Genomic DNA, 18,424 nt, shown 5'->3' on the forward strand with positions numbered 1-18,424 from the left:
GAGAGAGAGAGAGAGAGAGAGACAGGATGAGAGAGAGAGATCAAGCATGAGACATAGTGTAAGCGAGAGAGGGGGAGAGAGAGAGAGAGAGAGAGAGAGAGAGAGAGAGAGAGAGAGAGAGAGAGACAGGATGAGAGAGAGAGATCAAGCATGAGAGATAGCGTAAGAGAGAGAGAGAGAGAGAGAGAGAGAGAGAGAGAGAGAGAGAGAGAGAGAGAGAGAGAGAGAGAGAGAGAGAGAGAGAGAGAGAGAGTAAGAAGAGCGAAAGAGAGACAGAGGAGGAGAGAGTGAGTAAGAGAGAAAGAGAGATTGTGCTTGAGAGCGACATGACAGCCCATCCAGCAAGAGAGCAGGGCCTGAAGGGCTGTATGTTTGTTTACTAACTGGAACTAAATAAATAATCACATAAACCCACAATCAAAAACACAATAGAGAACAGGTCAAACACTGACACAACTAAAAATAATACATCGTAAATAAAGCCAACACATACATACACATTAAGAGCCAAGGGAGAAAAACAAAGAATCAAACTGAGAGGTCCAAGGCCTGAACGATTGGAATGCAGCCCAGACCGAGCGAAGGGCGGGGGGTGGCGGAGCGTTGTAGTTCAACCCTGGGTAACACCTCTCAAGATGGCGTGCAAAAATTGCCTTCACCGGTTGAAAAAACAACAGATAAACCATTCCTGTGTTATCGGTGGTGATCTCCTGTATGTTACAGTGACCTGGGCTGCCACAGTGAGCAGGTAACCCCCGCCCCCCCCCTCGCCCCCCACTCAACCCCTTTCTGTCTCTAAGGAAACCCACACGATATAGATATTTCTTTTTCTTTTTCTTTTCTGAAACTGTTTCAGCTGAACGGACCGCAGCGTTCCTTCAGACACACGCAAGGCAGTCACGCTTTACCAAGCACACAGGTCTGCTAAGCACACACACATACACACACACACACACACACACACACACACACACACACACACACACACACACACACACACACACACACACACACACACACACACACACACACGTCTTTGTTGGGGAGAAGTAGATGGGGTCAGGGGATAGGAGGATCAGAAAATTAAGGAAAAGGGTCAAGGTTTGAAAGGAAAGAGAGAGAGAGAGACAGAGACAGAGAGAGAGAGTTAAAGAATTAGAGAGTTAGAGAGTTAGAGAGAGTTAAAGAAGACCAAGGTCGATGAAAATGGAAAGACAAATTCCAAATACATCTGAAAGTAGAGCGACAGAGAGAAAATAGAAAGAGAGAGAGACAGAGAGACAGAGAGGCCTGTCGTCTCTCTGACAGCCCCAGCCCGAGCGATGCCCGGCTTTATCTCCCTCGTCTGTCACCATGGCGACGGCTTCTCGCATCAGGACCAGCCATGGGGAATATCCACCCTCCCCAGTGGAAAGAAGAACATGAGACAAAGAGGGAGACATAAGGGGGGACCCAGGCAGAGGCACATCAAACTCAATGCTCCTGCCGTCTGCTGGAGAAGGAATCAGGAAAGAAGCAGTAGGTTGTGGAGGTACTGGTGCCGCTGCTGGAGGGACGGGGTGGATGGCCGCGGTGGAGGTAGTGGGGAATGGGGAAGTTAGCGGCGGAGGTGCAGGCGTTGGTGGGAGACGTGTGGAGGGGGGGGGGGGGGGGAGGGGGGAGGGTACCGCGGGGGTGGGGTTAGTGGCAGCGGAGTCAGAGGGAGCGTTGATGGTATCAGAGGTGGCAGTCCCAGAGCACATCGGGGGAATCATGTGCCTCACCCCTGTCAAGTGTTGATGTGACAGTATAGAGGCATCACACGCACACACACACACACACAGAGACGGAGACAGCGAGCGGACAAGAGACAAGGAGCGAGAGAGTGTGAGAGAGAGAGCGAGAGATGGGAGGAGCGGGCTGGCTTCTCGCACGCTAGGCGGGGTGTTTAACATGCACACGGCGCCTCTCGCTACACGGTCCACGGACCGCACCGCATGCCGCAGTTCAAAGGAGTCTGAACCGAGGCTAGCGCTAACGGCGCTACAAACGGCCTCGCTACGCTACCGTCACCCACTGCTCCGGGAGTCACGCAGAGATGAGAGTCACAATGCAAATGAAAGGCGGGCTGAAATCAGTGTGACACCCGGATCGGTGTCACACTGCAATGGGTGTCACAGTATGACGGGAGTCACACTATGAGGGGAGTCATCGTCGGACGGCGCTGTCGCTGTGGGAGATGACTCCAATGGGAGTCACAGTGCAGATAGATTCACAGTGTAAGGGCAGTCCCAGTGTAGATGGAGTCCCAGTGTAGATGGAGTCCCAGTATATATGTAGTCCCAGTATATATGTAGTCCCAGTGTAGATGGAGTCCCAGTATATATGTAGTCCCAGTATATATGTAGTCCTAGTGTAGATGGAGTCCCAGTATATATGTAGTCCCAGTATATATGTAGTCCCAGTGTAGATGGAGTCCCAGTATATATATAGTCCCAGTATATATGTAGTCCCAGTGTAGATGGAGTCCCAGTATATATGTAGTCCCAGTATATATGTAGTCCTAGTGTAGATGGAGTCCCAGTATATATGTAGTCCCAGTATATATGTAGTCCCAGTGTAGATGGAGTCCCAGTATATATGTAGTCCCAGTATATATGTAGTCCTAGTGTAGATGTAGTCCCAGTGTAGATGGAGTCCCAGTGTAGATGGAGTCCCATAATACTAGGAGACATACTGAAACAGTAGTCCCAGAAGTCTGCCGCGTGGCCAGGACGTATGACTGTCAGCTGTGGCGGCGGTGGCGTCTGTGCAACAACGAGTCATTTGTAAGCGTTAGACACTGTCACCTGAACGGCACGCCTGGATAAGTGCCTCATAACTTTAGAAATGCGAGAACACACTATTTGTCAGCCGAGACGGACCCGAGTGCAGGGGCCCAGTACAGCCTACCGAGGAAGGGGGGTGGGGAAGAGGGGGGGGGGGGGGGGGGGGGGGTGCCAACGATTGGAATAGATTGGAACGCTTTGGAAATTTGAAATGTCAACTGTCAAATTTTGCCCGTGTTCAATTTGGTTGCGATGTAATAGGGTTACAGTTCAGCGGGCAATGTCTGATGGGACTTATTCATCATTACCGTATAATGCACATGGCGCTCGGGTTTGGTTAGGGGAGAGGGAGAGAGGGGAGATAAGGAGGGGGGAGGGTGGGGGGGGAAGAGGGATACATAGGGAGAAGGGGGAGAGAGATATAGCCAGAGCTGACGGGAGAAAGAGGGAGAAGAAGAAGGGGGTGGGAAGAGAGATGTATAATGGGAGGATGGGGAGGTGAAAAATAGGTAGCAATAGAAGGGATCGGTATATTGTTTTGTGTTGCGTCCGTGTGTCTGGTATTCATAAAGCTCTAAGGCGTTCATTAAACACTGGGCTGGATAGTTTCCCTTGGTGCTAACGTCACCATGACGATAACGGCTTGATAAAGGTGAGCGAGGTGCTGGACCATGGCTTTCACACTGAGCCATAATTCTGTTTTTCAGGGCATTTCTCTTGGAAAGAGTAGAAAATAACTGCTCAGGAAATTGCCCTGTGCTGTTGGACTGAAATTGACTTCTTCCCATTGACATTCACAACACATACGCATGTTCACACACAATGAACAAATGTCGCATTTGAATACAGCCAACAATTTGATCAAAAGCAAGTCAGACACGTATTAACGAGGAGCAAATAAAGGAAACAACTAAATGTAGCAAGAACTAATGCATGTTTGCATAGAGCTGCCCAGAGGCATTCTGGGAACTGCCGGCGTTTGACTCTGGTCTGTCGACATGCCTGGAGGTAGACCTGAAGGTGGCTGCTAGTGTTGCCGGTATAAAAAAAGGTTATGTTTCGAATAACCTGCAGTGTTGTTCAGGAGGATTTTAAGGCATGAACCACTGGCATGTATGGCATCATTCTGGATTCATGAATATGGAGTCATATCTTTATCTTTAGGGAAAGAACATTGGCTTTTCCCTCGTCATCGCACTCTCTCTCCCTTACCCTCAATCTACCCGGCCCTCCATTTACCTCCTCCTCTGCCGTGCTCCCTCTCCCTCTCCCTCCAGTGGAGCTAATCAGAGCGGGTTCCTGTGATTCGTGTCAGCGTCAGAACTCTGTCTGACAGCGCCACGAGGCGCTCTGCAGCTGGGGCTTTCAGTCTCAGGCGCTGAGAGAAGCTGGGGCGCTTTTGTAATGTTATGTATCCGCCTCATGAGGCTTCTCTCTCTCATCCCTTCTCTCCATCTTCTGTTGTCCCGGTGACACAGGGAAGTGTGCTAGTGATGGCAATGCGACAATAATGGTGGCCGTTTAACCACAGTGGGGCTAGAACTGTCACTGCAGGGATTGCCGTGTTACGGTGGCGATGGTACGGTAATCGTGGCGACGGTAGGGTAACCGTTGCAATGATGGTTGTGTTACCACAGCGATGATGGCGGTGTAAAAGTGGAGATTGCAGTGTTCTTGTGAGGGAGACATTGTTCATTAGCCTTCTGTGTTTTGAAGCATCTAAAAGAAGAAATTATATTATAATGCTGAATGTCGGGCATTAAAAGAACACACACACACATACACACATGCACACATTTCAGATGAGCCCTGACATAAACATTGAAATAATAGCGCATAACCTTTGTAAATGGGATATACATGCTGGCAAACCCACACGTACATCATGAAAACACACATGAACACACACGCATGAGCCACACGCAAAAACATCAGGTGTCCATTTACCCCATGGTTAAAACTGCCACTTATTGTACTCATCACACCCCCACACTAACGCACATATAACATGCACACACCCATCCCTACACACATACGGACACAATGTGTGCGTGTGTGTGTTTCCACTTGCGTGTCAACAGGAAGAGGAGCCGGGAGGAGGAAGAGGGGCCCCTGGGTCCCCTCAGGGTCCAGGTCTGACCCTTACTCTGCAGGGTGGCACACACACACACAAACACACCACCATATAAATAGATTATCCGGCTCACACAATGACAGGGCTTGCAAAGGACAGGCAGTGTGTGTGTGTGTGCGTGTGTGCGTGCGTGCGTGCGTGCGTGCGTGCGCGTGTGTGTGTGTGTGTGTGTGTGTGTGTGTGTGTGTGTGTGTGTGTGTGTGTGTGTGTGTGTGTGTGTGTGTGTGTGTGTGTGTGTGTGTGTGTGTGTGTGTGTGTGTGTGTGTGTGTGTGAAATGAGATTTGCATTGGATTTGTAGTTTTCACTGGCTTTCAGTTGACTATGGATTTTCCTGGTCGGAACCGAACAGTAAGGAGCACCATAAGTCTGCATTCCCCTACTATCTGTTTCCTGTCGGTGTGTGCAGTCTGCTTCTGTCCCGACAGTTCTTAGCATGCACGAATGTGCACACCAGGACGTCGTTGAATTACAAGCGGATATTGACCGGCTCTTCAAACAATGCACTAAAAAGACACAGCAAAACAGATAAGATAAACAATTAACCAATCAAGGCTTTTATTTAAGTCGACAGGGTGCAGGGTGCCCAGTTTGTTTTCAGGTACATTAGTCTCTAAGGAGCAGGGCATCAGGAGTCGGACATCAGGCATCAAACCCGTTTCCCTTTGGCTGGGAGTCCCAACACACCAGCCCCTGCTCTGTATTCATCACCCAGCTAACCAACTAGATCCTCTCTCAGCCGTCCCTATTCAAGCACCCCAGCCAGCCCAGCGGCAGTAAAGAGCGATTGTTGCTGTTCTAACGCTGCACTAATGAGCAGAGGGCTGTTGTAAATTGTTCTGACCACACACGGTGCAACATGAACAACAACAGAACCATTGGACGCATCCATACTGGGCCAGATGAGAATCTTAATGATTGATCTCTATCAACACAAGTTTGCCCGTTGCTACAGTTCACATTTCCCGTTACCAAAACAGTTTTCTAGCGTCGCCTTTGTTTATTAAGCTATTTCATGCTGACGGCTTCTGCTTCAAATTGATTCTGTCTGTGTGGGAGTATGTATACAAGTGCTATATCTGCCCTGCTATATCTCTCAATTATGCTGGTTGCCATGGTGGTAAATGTAATCTGTGAAACATTTGATTTGCATTTGGGGAGCTAGCGAAGCGACAGACAGCGGGATATCGAAAAAAACAGCCAGAGGGCACAGATTGCATCTGTGTGTGTGTGCGTTTGCGTGTGCGTGTGTACTCGTGTGTGTGTGTGCGTGTGGACGTGGGGTTGCGCGTGAAAGCGTGTGCCGGGTGCCCCGGCGGACTGTAACCCCCCCAGCCCTCTGTGTGTGCCTGCAGGGTGGAGAGGAACCAGCAGGCCTGCCCTCCACACCGCCTCCACCTGGAGGAGTGTCTCCCTGCCGACCAGGTCCCCACCCCCGAGCTCATCCAGGGCTACGTCAAGAAGGTGAGGCCGGCCCCGCCCGATACCGGTCCCTCATCATGTGACCGGACCTCATGTTGTTGAATACCTGTAGTACGTGAGAGTTCACTTGGGGTTGGGGGTCTCCTGGCGGTAGCCTACTTGAATCTGTGCTGTTAGTACTTGTAGCACCAATTAGGTCTTCATATGGAACCTGTAGCGTTTATTAGACTGCATATATCGTTGTTGTCCTCAAATGATTTGTAACTTTAATTAGGTCTTCATAATGTGTTACTTGTAGCTGTAATTAGGTCTCTATAATATGTTACTTGTAGCTGTAATTAGGTTTTTATAATAAGTTACTTGTAGCTGTAATTAGGTCTTCATAATGTTAATTCTAGCTAGCTGTAATAGGCGACGTGTGATGTTTGGCTCTCCTCATGCCACTTGTAGTTCCAATTGGGTCTTTATAACATGTAAGGTACAGCTGGGGTGAGGCTCCTTGTAACGGGTGGCTGTCCTCATGTGACTTTAGCTCCGCGGCGCTGGTATCTCCCATCGCCCTGCCTCTTATCCCAGTGCTGGAGTCAGGGGAGCCGTCTCCGGCTCGGAGGAGAGCACCACTTTGCTAATTAACGAGAGGATCTCACAGTAATGTAGCCCTCCACCCAACCCCCCCCCCCTCAACCACCACCACCACCACCACTACCACCAACTAGGAGTGCGAGAGTGCGAGAAAGAAAGAGCGAGAGAGCGAGAGAGCGAGAGAGCGAGAGAGCGAGAGCGAGAGTGCGAGAGAGCGAGAGAGCGAGAGCGAGAGTGCGAGAGCGAGAGTGCAAGCGATGGTGATCCCGACAACCAGATCCTCTGCTGCATTAACACCAGACCTTAGTGGTAGTCCTCAGTCCTTTAATGTGAATATGATGATCAAGCGCTGGCCTACGGGTGAGCCCTGCGAAGCCCATCCCCCCACCAGCCTCCCATTAGCCAGGCCCTGCCAGGGTCTCCTGCAGGACTTCATTATTGCTGCTTATCATTACTGTGTAGAGAGACTCATGGGGAGAGGGGAGAGAGGGGGAGGAAGGGGTTGGGGGAGAAGATGGTAGGGGGTAGATTAGCAGGAGCTAAGGGGATGGAGGAGGAGGAGCAGGAGGAGGAGGAGGAGGTATTGGGTCGAGTGGAAGCGATGAGGAAGGAGGAGCACGGAGAGAGATGGCGGAGAGAGAAGGAGGGAGGCGGATGGAAGAGGAGGTATGGGGAAGGGAGGGAGGTAGGGAGGTGGAGGAGGGGAGGTGGTAGCAGGGAGAGGAGGTGGGAGAAGTGAGAGAGGTATTAGGGTAGGGTAGGGGAGGGGAGAGCACAGGAAAGGGGGGAGGTGGAGGAAGATGTGCAAGAAGGGGAGAGAATGGGAGGTGGAAGCTGGGAGGAGGAGCTGGAATAAGGGGAGAAAGTCGGGGGTAGCAATGGGGGAGGTGGAGGTGGTCTGGGTCACGCTAGGAATCTATTAAAAAGGAAGTGGACAAGGATGAGTAGGAAGAGAGGGGGGTAGCGTGCTCTCTCTCCCCCTCCCCCCCCCCCCCCCCCCCCTCTCTCTCTAAAAAAAGCTGTATTGTCATGAGAAACAAATGTTTACATTGGCCTTTTCAAGAGAAGAATAAGGGCAAAAGAAAAATATGAAATAAGGCAACTTACATACACTGTATTTACAGGGTGGTAGTGCAATCATTGTGAAAATACTCACAAAAAGCATTTTCATATTTACAAAGATGTGCGGGTGGTTAAAGTCCAGTGGGATGAACTAGGGGTATCTCGTGAGAGATCATTGGATCCCTCCCTCAATGCGGCAGCCACATCATTGTTTCCTATTTACCTCTCTCTCTGTTTACATGACTCCATTTGTGTCATGGTTTCTCTGTGTATCTCTCTGTCCGTCTGTCTGCATATGTTCCCTTCTGACCCTTCTCTTGTGAGCTAGTCTCTCATCTCCCACTCCTCCCTCTTCCTCACCGTCTTTTTTTTTCATTTCCTTCCGGTGATGCTGTCAGCATCCATCTCTAAATCTGTGTTTCAGCCTCTATTTCATCTCTCCATCCCGCTCCCCCTCCCTCTCCCTCTCCCTCCCTCCCTCCCTCCCTCCCTCCCTCCCTCCCTCCCTCCCTCCCTCCCTCCCTCTCTTCCTCCCTCTCTCCATCACACACTGGGTTATTTCCATCCAGACCTTCACACTCTCTCCCTTCTCCTGATCCTTCTTTAATAACTTGCGGGGAAATGGGAAATGTGCTCTCAAGTCTGAACTGAAATGGGTTATCAAGGCGGAAAACACACTTTATATTCTGCAGCCAGCCGTTTGGGGCACATCCCCGGCTATAGGCCTGTATATATATAGCCTATCTTTCATAAAAAGTTGGTGCCCACCACCATCAAATTTAAAAAACAGATTGGAAGGAGCTGATAGAGATGTGTAGCAATGTTGATGGCTATTTTACTTTCCTGTTCTAGAGTTGCACTGGTCACTTCGGCCCAGTTTCTCATGTGTTATCAGGTTTTCAGGTGACAATGATTTCATATGTTTATCGTCCAAATCATCATGGAACTGCTTTTAATGCTGACACATAAAGCATAAAGTCAGTGTTGGCAAGATACATTTAAACACTTAACAAGATGACATGATTCTGTTCTGCGTTTCAACGTGAGCCTGCAACATGCTAACATGCAGGTGGCCAGCACAGAGCTAGCTAACCTGCAGCTTGGCTAACGCACACACAACAACCAATAGTAATTTAATAACACTATTATTAATAATAACAATAACTAAAATATTAATAATCACAAAATGCATCCTAGACATTGACCTGTAAACTAATACCCAAACATTTCTCTCGCTTCACCAAGCAAGACCTCTGTATCTTCTATTAAAAAAGAGAGACAACAGATCCTCCATCATTTATCTCTGCATATTTCATTCCACTCGCCTCGCTTGGCTAACACGTGGTGAGGAAACAGACCGCCTGCTGGATATTGAACAATACCACCGGAAACCACGTGACCGCTATCCAATTTAATTTCAGACCGAATAATGTGCAACTTGATTTGATTGTGGTTCCCTTCCCATCACGCCATGATAGTGACGATGGCTGCCTTTGGCTAGCATTCAGAGTTGTAGCGGGCGTGCGTGCATGCGTGCGTGTGTGTCCATCAGTCTGCGATTCTCTGTGTGTGTTCTTATGTGAATATTCATGTGTTTTTGTTAACATGTGTGTGTGTGTGTGTGTGTCTGTGTGTGTATGTAAGACAGCAGGGGGTATGGCGGTGCTAAATTGAGAATGGCGTCATTAACATTCAGTGACGGTTAATGTTTCAATCTCCTTTGGGGGAATAAGAAACCAGTTGACGTTGATAGCGCAGACAGTTGACAGTTGGTTCAACAGACGAGGAGAGAGGGGGAGCTTAATTCGCGATGCGGAGCAGGCCAGGCGAGGGTTGTGGCCGCTTCCAATCTAATCAACCGCGGGGTGATTGGAGAGGCAGCTGGGGACGACCGGGGAATGAGAAAGAAACGCTAGAATCCAACAAACAGGACAAACTTCCAGAGAAAGGCTGGTAGACCATTATTCGGTTTCAAAATGCCCCAAAGAAAGTTAGAAAAGACAGACATTGTCCTTGGATTAAAGTTGTTTGTTCGATTTGGAGTTGGTGTATCAATCTGTACGCATCAGACAAACCAAACACTGGTGCACAAGGCTAAAGCCAGTGCAAACACACAGTAACCTTTAGCTTTTAAAGCACCACCTCAACACTAAAGCCCATATTGAGGTTCTGCCAAGGTAAAGGCCAAAGAGGACTGGCCATACTTTTTATTGGATTAATTCCACACCTTGAAATCAACGGCAGACATTCCAACTCAAACGCTCAAATTTTAATGGTTTTGTTCCAACTCTGCAAATATTCGCTCTTTCATTGTTTTTGTTTTTTAATTTGTGATTAGGCTTTGTACATCACACTGGTCTCCTATACAAAAAAGTATAAGATAAATAATACTGTGATGCATATGTAACAGTACTATGGCGCAATTAGTCATGGTATCTCTTTATTATATTTGGCTATGAAGTCTGGTGCACTTTTAGTCATTCCTTGCTACAGTAGTTTCAAGTAGCTCCTGTCAAGTTTGCATTAGGTGTCAATGACACGTCCCTGTAATACAGCTTCTAACCCTCCCCCTCCTCCTCCATGGCCTCTCACAGCAGGTCCAGGATGCTGCCGACCAGGGCGTGAGGTTCGTGGGCTTCGTCCAGGAGCCGTACGGGGCCCCGTGCACCCGGATCAGAGAACCGGAGACGCCCTCGCTCTCCCTCCACTCCAGCCCTAGCTCGGTGCTGGGCTCCCTGGGCAGCTGCAGCCCGCCGGAGCCCTCCAGCCCCGGGAACCATGGCGGAGGACCGGGGGTCATCCTGGAGGAGGTGTCCGATGCCAGGCGCCCGGAGAGCCCGATCGGGGAGGGGAAGGGGGTGCAGAGCGACGGAGAGGGAGAGGGAGAGGGAGAGGAGCTGACTGAGAACACTGGAACGGACGCGGGGAGCAGCGTCGAGGGAGGACCCATGGACACCTCCTGCTCCTCCCCCGATCAGGAGCGCACCGAGGAGAAAGAGGAGGGCAAGGAGTCACTGGTGCAGAACAACAACAGGACCAACGCCGGGGACGGCAAGGGGCGGCCGCGCTACACGCGCCACCGCAGAGGAGACGGTGAGTGGCCTGACCTTTGAGATGCGGGACGTGCACGTAAAGGCACGTGCCCGTTAGGGCCCGTGCACGTAAGGGCCTGTGCACGTTGAGGCCGGTTCGTAAGAAGGTAGAGGGCATGAGTCTTTCTTTAAGTTTGAGTTCACCCGCAAGTGTCTTTGAAACTAATTGTCTAGTCGAGTCAAATTGAATTGTGAAGTCCGTAATCATGGTTTAAGCCTCAAAGGACCTTCCATCAGTGACTTCTGAATAACCTCTGAAATACAGCCAGTGGCTGCTCAAAAATCCTTTACAGGAGACCCAATGCACAGCATGAACAGGTCTAGGATAGAAAGTACAGCACTTGCTTTTGAACGTAGTGGAGGAATTGCAGGTTGTCTGCCAATATGGATCCACTCAAGTGGAGAAGCAGTTCCAGCTTTCTCGAAGTGCAGGTCTGTAATTATCCAAACCCTACCCACCTCTTCCTGCTCCGCTCAGAGACAGAATACTGTGTCATCAACAGGCAAATATATTTTCATTCCGGTCAACAATATAAACTCAGCAAACAACCTTGCCACAAAAAAAGGCGGGTAATAAAGATTTAACTGCTTCCGCCGTTCATATAATGAGCGCAGACTGCAGTGAACGGCAGGTGAAGGTGGTCCACCTGACACCACAATACAAGATGTTCTCTGCTTATTAACAACACGTTGAAACCGCCGCTCAGATCCAAACCTTGGAGCTTTAATTGCTCTGCTCTTCGCTGACAACAAAACGTGCGGCAGCACCATCGATTTCACTTCCAAGAGTGTATCTGCATCCAGCCGCTTAGCCTCGGAGCCATGGCGTCTTTCGAGATGAAGAGAGAGTCAACTCTATAGGTTCAGTGTGAGGCGTGGGTCGGGGGGGGTGGGGGTGAGGTGTGTTATACAACACCAACACGCAGCCCGAGATGAATCATATCCTTGCACTGGTTACGCGACTAGAATACGGAATCACACTCGCTGAATATGAATTTGCACAACACCCGTGAAATTTGCCACGGGGCTTTGAAGGAAGTCAGGTTTTTACCTCTCGTTTTCATGCTGCTTCCCTGTTCTGTGTATTTATACTCTTTGTTCTCTATATGCTTTCTGCATTAACACATCCTCACACACTAATACACACACACACACATACACATACACACACACAAATATAGACATACCCACATACAACAAGCTCTCTCCTTGTTCTCTCCTTCACCAGGATAATGTAGCAGCAATTATGCCCTGCATGTCTACATTTGTATTGAGATTAATCTTTTGTTTCTAAGCAGGTAGCCGTGCGCGCGCGCGTGTGTGTGTGTGTGTGTGTTGCTATGTGTGCGGGTGGGACCTTGTGCTTGGGAGTGTGTGTCTGCAGGAGACAGTGTTTGTGTAGGAGTGCGACCGGCAAAGTGTTGTGTCCCGCCTGCACCGGTCTGTGTGCCCAAGCATGTGCACGTCGTGTACACACACACCGCATCTCCGGGCCAATTCACACGTGAGATACGTGTCAGAGTCTGCGTGCGTTTGTGCCGTGTGCATGCGTGCGTATGTGTCGTTCTGGTGCAGGAGACAGGCACCCACACAGACCCGCAGCCGGTCGGTCCGTCTGGCTTCATCCTCAACGCCCAACCCCCAGCCCATCTCCCATCCCCCTCATCATCGCCACGACAACAACCATGGTGACAAGCTAGGCTGGCCAGAGCGGGATCACAAGGGACCTGTTCTCTGGGGATGAGGAGAGGAGCCCACTGTCTAGCTGACTTCAAACACCTATCTCCGGATTAGTGCCATACGCTGATGGAGTGCGAGAGAGAGACATTGATGGATAGAGCTAGATGGAGAGAGAGAGAGACGGAGACTGAGAGACACAGAGAGACATTGAGGGATAGAGCTGGATGGAGAGAGAGAGAGACGGAGACTGAGAGACACAGAGAGACATTGAGGGATAGAGCTGGATGGAGAGAGAGAGAGAGAGAGAGAGACTGAGACTGAGGGACACAGAGAGACATTGAGGGATAGACAGAGAGCGGGAGAGAGAGCCATAGAGAGATGAAGGAGGATGGATGAATGGTGAAACAGACATGCTATCAGACTGGCTGGTTTTGGCAGACGGAAAACAAATGGGTAGCGATCACAGCAGTGTGTTCTCTGCCCCCCTCCTTCTGCTCAGCAGGTGGAACGTCTCACAAACTAAACCCCCAAAAAACTAAAAATACCTTTAAGAACACTCTGCCGACGCCAACATGAAAATTAAACATGCAAAATGAATGTCGCAAAGAAAAGGTCAAAAATGTTTAGCCTAACCATTGTCATTTGTAAATGTTGACATTTACATTCCGTGTTTACTGCTCAAAACCTATTTAATAATTTTTTTAGTCGATTTAGCATATTCATATTTCCATCTCTTGAATTCATGTCCCTGTTCTGATCTGCTGCTGTAACACCGACATGTCCCCTCTGATTGATGATTATGATTAGGATAAAGTCATCTCATCTGGAGAGATTTACGGTGTAAGCCATGTCAAGCTTCACCAGCACCTCCCTCTGAAACCCGCCTTGAGGTTCTCCGCTCGTGTTCGGATCACATTGGAACACGGCCGTCCACCGGCATGGACACGTCCAGCTGGACCGACAGCAACAACGTGACCACGGGCGGATCAGGCCTCTGGCGCCGCTCTCCATCCACGTGTTTCCGGAGTGGTGTCAGGGTGGGAGGGGGTGGGGGGGGGGGGGTGGGGTGGGGGGGGCATTCTGTGTTTTCAAAGGCAAACTTGCGAGCTTGTGTTTTAGATGCTGGTTAATGGCTGCCAGTGAACGGCAAGGTTCTGGTTGGGAGACTGTGATGCAGATTAGGGGCATCTAAAAGAGTGCTCCGTCTGTTCCCATGACAGCAGCATTTCGTGGGATTAGGTTCAAAGCACTTTGTACTGGAGGATGCGTAATCATGTCAAACAAATTGCGTACCAGTCGCGATTTGTGTGTGCACATGCTTCTCAGTGTGTGTGTGGGCTCCTTGTTTATTTTCGGGGTCAGGTCGGTGTGCTTGCGAGTGTTCTTGTTTAGTGTGTGTCTGTGTGTGTGACGTTCCTACAGATCAGGCCTTACCCATGGAAATTGAATTAAGCTGTGAATGTTAAATATTGGTATAACCTGGTTTAACCTAGTGTGTGCGTGTGTGTGTGTGTGTGTGTGTGTGTGTGTGTGTGTGTGTGTGTGTGTGTGTGTGTGTGTGTGTGTGTGTGTGTGTGTGTGTGTGTGTGTGTGTGTGTGTGTGTGTGTGTGTGTGTGTGTGTGTGTGTGTGTGTGCGTGTGTGTGCGGTTAACTATTTATTAACTGTTGAAAGATGCTTGAATATAGAAAACAAAAGTAAACAGCCAAAAGCGGCAGACTTGCTTTCATATCATGATAATCAATAATCAAGTTTATCATGGATGGGCTGATTATTGATCGATCATGGATTAGTTAAATCCCCTGAGGCCGGAGATAAATGCCTGTTATTGCCTGAACACAGAGAGCACAGTGTTACACACTAAACTTTGAAAAACTATCCATTTCCCCCCGGATAAATGACTTCCCTTTCTTTCTAGAGTAAAGTCTTCTATAATGCCAATCAGGCGTGTCACCACAATACGATCGATTACTGACCGACTGCTTGAATAAGTACTGCTTTAACAAGACTTATTTTGTTGTGGGAAAGACTCTTCTGCATCCCGCTCCATTTATAATACTCTGCTCAAAGGCTGCTGGCCTGATGCAGTAGCATACCTCTGGATCATTCCATCTTGAGGAACACTAACTAAATATCGGATAATCCTGCCGTTCATCATGTTCACGGCGCCCCATATTTAGTCTGAGTGTTGCAAAACATGCTAGGAAGTGTACGGGGCACCACCGCGCATGCACAGCCAATAAGGGCACAGAGTTATACAAAACATATTAGGCATGTATAAATAAGTATGATTTATTCTCTCTGAGTAATCATTTTAAGTACAAGTATGTCTTCTTCATCGATTGTTCGATAGATTAATGTGTGCATCGTTCCATTTGTTAAGTGAACGCATTTATAGGTCTATAATTACTTCATTCAATCATTGAGATTGCTTTAGTATTAAGACTTCAACTTTTAACCAGTTTAAACCACTATATTTCAACCAGTCTGTTTACTGGTTCAGGTCAAACACACTGATGTTGAACATCTGCCTTTAATAGATGATTACTTGGGTCATGTGGTTTGTCCTTCGACTTTTCACGCAGAAACAGCCTCCATGACCAGGAGAACGTGAACTACCCTTTAGCAAATCACTTACCTCAAATTGGCACAACAACAACAACAGTAAAACACCCAAGAGATGTGCACACCGATAATGGACTCATGTTAGTTACGTTTGAATACACCAGGCCTACTGCCGGTTACAAAACAGTAGAAAACAACCCAGTTCAGAGCTGACTGAACACAAAGAGTTTTCTTTGCCACAGATCAGATAAACATCTTTATATTGAAATAGATATTTCTATATACCTCCTGGGATGTTCACTCTACCGGAACAAAATCAGATCTATTTCACATATTGCCAAAAACCAAATCTGATTTGGCCCACTTGTGTCTCTAATCTGACCGTGGCCACAGAGGTTTAGTAGACAGTGACGTGCGCATGTTTTCTTTGGAGAGTGAGAAATGACAACGTTTGGTGGATGCGGGGGCCAGCTGTCAGCAGGGTTTGGGAAGAAGCGATTAGAAATGATTCATTCGGCCTGTCTGCAGACGCATTGACTAATACAGCGAAACAGACAAAGCGCAACCTCCCCCGAAACACAGCTGTGAGCGCTGAAGTGTGTCGTTTCCCTGAGTGTTTGTGTGTGTGTGTGTGTGTGTGTGTGTGTGTGTGTGTGTGTGCGTGTGTGCGTGCGTGCGTGCGTGCGTGCGTGCGTGCGTGCGTGCGTGCGTGCGTGCGTGCGTGCGTGCGTGTGAGCGTGCGTGCGTGTGTGTGTGTGTGTGTCTGTGTTTAAGTGTGTGTGTGTGTCGGTGTCGGCCTTGCTGTGAATCTGTAACTGTGATTGAGTCATGACATCCATATCAATAAATGCATTTGCATTCTTTCGCATGCATGTCTTCAAGTGTGTGCGTGTGTGCATGTTCGTGCATGCATGTCCAGCGGTCCAGTTAATCTGAGCGCGACCACAATATCTTCATTCATGACTAGCGTCTCTCGACTATTTAAACCGCGGCTGCTCAGATCACCACCTTCCCCACACCCACATCCCCCACATCCACACAGCCACAACCCCACAACCACAACCACACACACACCCACCCACCCCCTCACCTTTTCCCCAAAATGTTTCCCACCCATCAGTTGGCGGTGCGTAGCGGTGATGGCGTTGTGTAGTGGCGTTGTGTAGTGACGGTGCGTAGCGGTGATGGCGTTGTGTGGTGGCGTTGTGTAGTGACGGTGCGTAGCGGTGATGGCGTTGTGTAGCGGCGTTGTGTAGTGACGGTGCGTAGCGGTGATGGCGGTGTGTAGCGGCGTTGTGTAGTGACGGTGCGTAGCGGTGATGGCGGTGTGTAGCGGCGTTGTGTAGTGGCGGTGCGTAGCGGTGATGGCATTGTGTAGCGGCGTTGTGTGGTGACGGTGCGTAGCGGTGATGGCGTTGTGTAGCGGCGTTGCGTAGCGGTGGCGGCGGGCGGTGCTCAGGTCTAGCGCTCCAAGTGCGCCCGGCCCTCTGGGCCCGGAGTGCATTCTGCATATTTCTGCTTCAAGTAAACAAAGGCAGACTGGGAAGCCTTTAATGCATTATTCAGGCTTGTGTGCAGTGAATCACCGGGATGAGTCCCGGCACATGAGCTTGTTAGAAGAGTTTCTTTCATGTTGGGCTCTCTGCACCCATCGGATGTGAGCGCTGTATTAAGAATGAATATGATAGTTATACATTTAATAACAACTGTCTTAAAGAAATATTCTGGATGTTTCCGGCTGTTCGGCTATAATCGTTTCACACCGCTCTTATCAAGGCTGCATTAGGCCTCAATGACCCCCCCCCCCCCCCCCCCTCCTCCTCAACTCTGTGTAATAGTTCGCTTCTGTAACACATTCCATTGGTTGACTGTGTCTGATTAATGGATGGGCTACAGTGTGTTCAGACCATTGCATCCACTACATTCTGTCTTGCAAAATTCACTTGGTAAACAAAGGCAGACACCCACAGACCTGTAGAGCCCGCACTGCCGCATTAAACCACTCATGAAAAATCACAGATGTTTTAATCTGTTTACTGAATCGCAATACATAGGGTCAGATCATATCGTGAGGGCCCGCCGTCCCAAATAAAAAAATAGAACCACTTTGTTGTCGTTCCTTCCACGTCTGCTGGACGGGTTATAGGTAGCACTGGGTAAGCTGTCCCCCGCCTGAGTGCAGCGCTAGGCTGTTAGCCCAACCCCATGCTGACTCATCAGCACCACAGCAGGAACTCTTATCTTCGACGGAATAAAATAAACGCACGCAAGTCAGCTCACGTAATTGACAATGTGCAATCATATAACTCATAGCCGACAGGAAAGGAGATCACTTAAGTTTTAAACTCCCCTCACCAAACTCTCCCCTGACCTCATACCGCCTCACTTCACCTCTATGGCAACGTCTTGTTGCCATGGAACCCAAGGCTATTAGGCTATTCCCGCAAGACTAAAGCAGAAAGATGGAGGTTTTATGAGTGGACTGAAAGAGCTAACAATGAGCTAACAGCCGCGTATAGAACTCTTATTTTTTTTTGAGCAGATAACAACCCAAAATTCAGCTGGGACTCTTGCCCAGATCTCTGTGGGGATTAAAACAAAGATAGTTTTTCTAGAAGCATGTTTGTGGTAAACACTGTGGCTTGTCAGCCTGTTGGATGCGTTGTACGGTCTTTAAGGATTAGAGTGAACAGCACTTTACGGCTTTGAAGGCTTGGGGAAAAGGGAAGAGGCTTCACACCACTCTAATCACATATTTTTTTCGCAAATGGAAGACGATTGAACTGTTTTTTAAATTGTCACATATTTGTTCAAACTTATTCTGAATAGTTTTCCTCTGCAATGCAATGTTTTGGATTGGTGTTCTTAAGCCAACCTCGGCTTCTTTGTCGGATTCATTAACTTGGTTAATTGAAAAAAAAAATTCTAATGTTTAATTACATTAAGTCATTATGTTTGATTAATTTAGTTAATTTGTCGGAACATTTGTCAATTGGTTATCTGCATAAACCAATTTGAACAGTAGTGTTGTTAAACCGACAGGTTTGTTTAATGTGAACGTATTATTGGGTCTTTGGTTGAGA

At 48.7% G+C, this 18,424-nt stretch overlaps 1 protein-coding gene across 1 annotated transcript in view; it reads left to right on the forward strand.

The window, feature by feature from the left end:
• The window catches only part of LOC130392555 (raftlin-like), a 93,453-nt gene that overhangs the window by 42,586 nt on the left and 32,443 nt on the right, over window positions 1-18,424 (forward strand). The window contains exons 5-6 of the mRNA XM_056603107.1: window positions 6,295-6,403; window positions 10,600-11,098. Of these exons, the coding sequence (XP_056459082.1) occupies window positions 6,295-6,403; window positions 10,600-11,098 (608 nt within the window). The remainder of the gene's footprint in view (window positions 1-6,294; window positions 6,404-10,599; window positions 11,099-18,424) is intronic.

The sequence above is a fragment of the Gadus chalcogrammus genome, chromosome 11 (genome assembly GCF_026213295.1).
Source record: "Gadus chalcogrammus isolate NIFS_2021 chromosome 11, NIFS_Gcha_1.0, whole genome shotgun sequence".
Lineage (NCBI taxonomy): Eukaryota > Metazoa > Chordata > Actinopteri > Gadiformes > Gadidae > Gadus > Gadus chalcogrammus.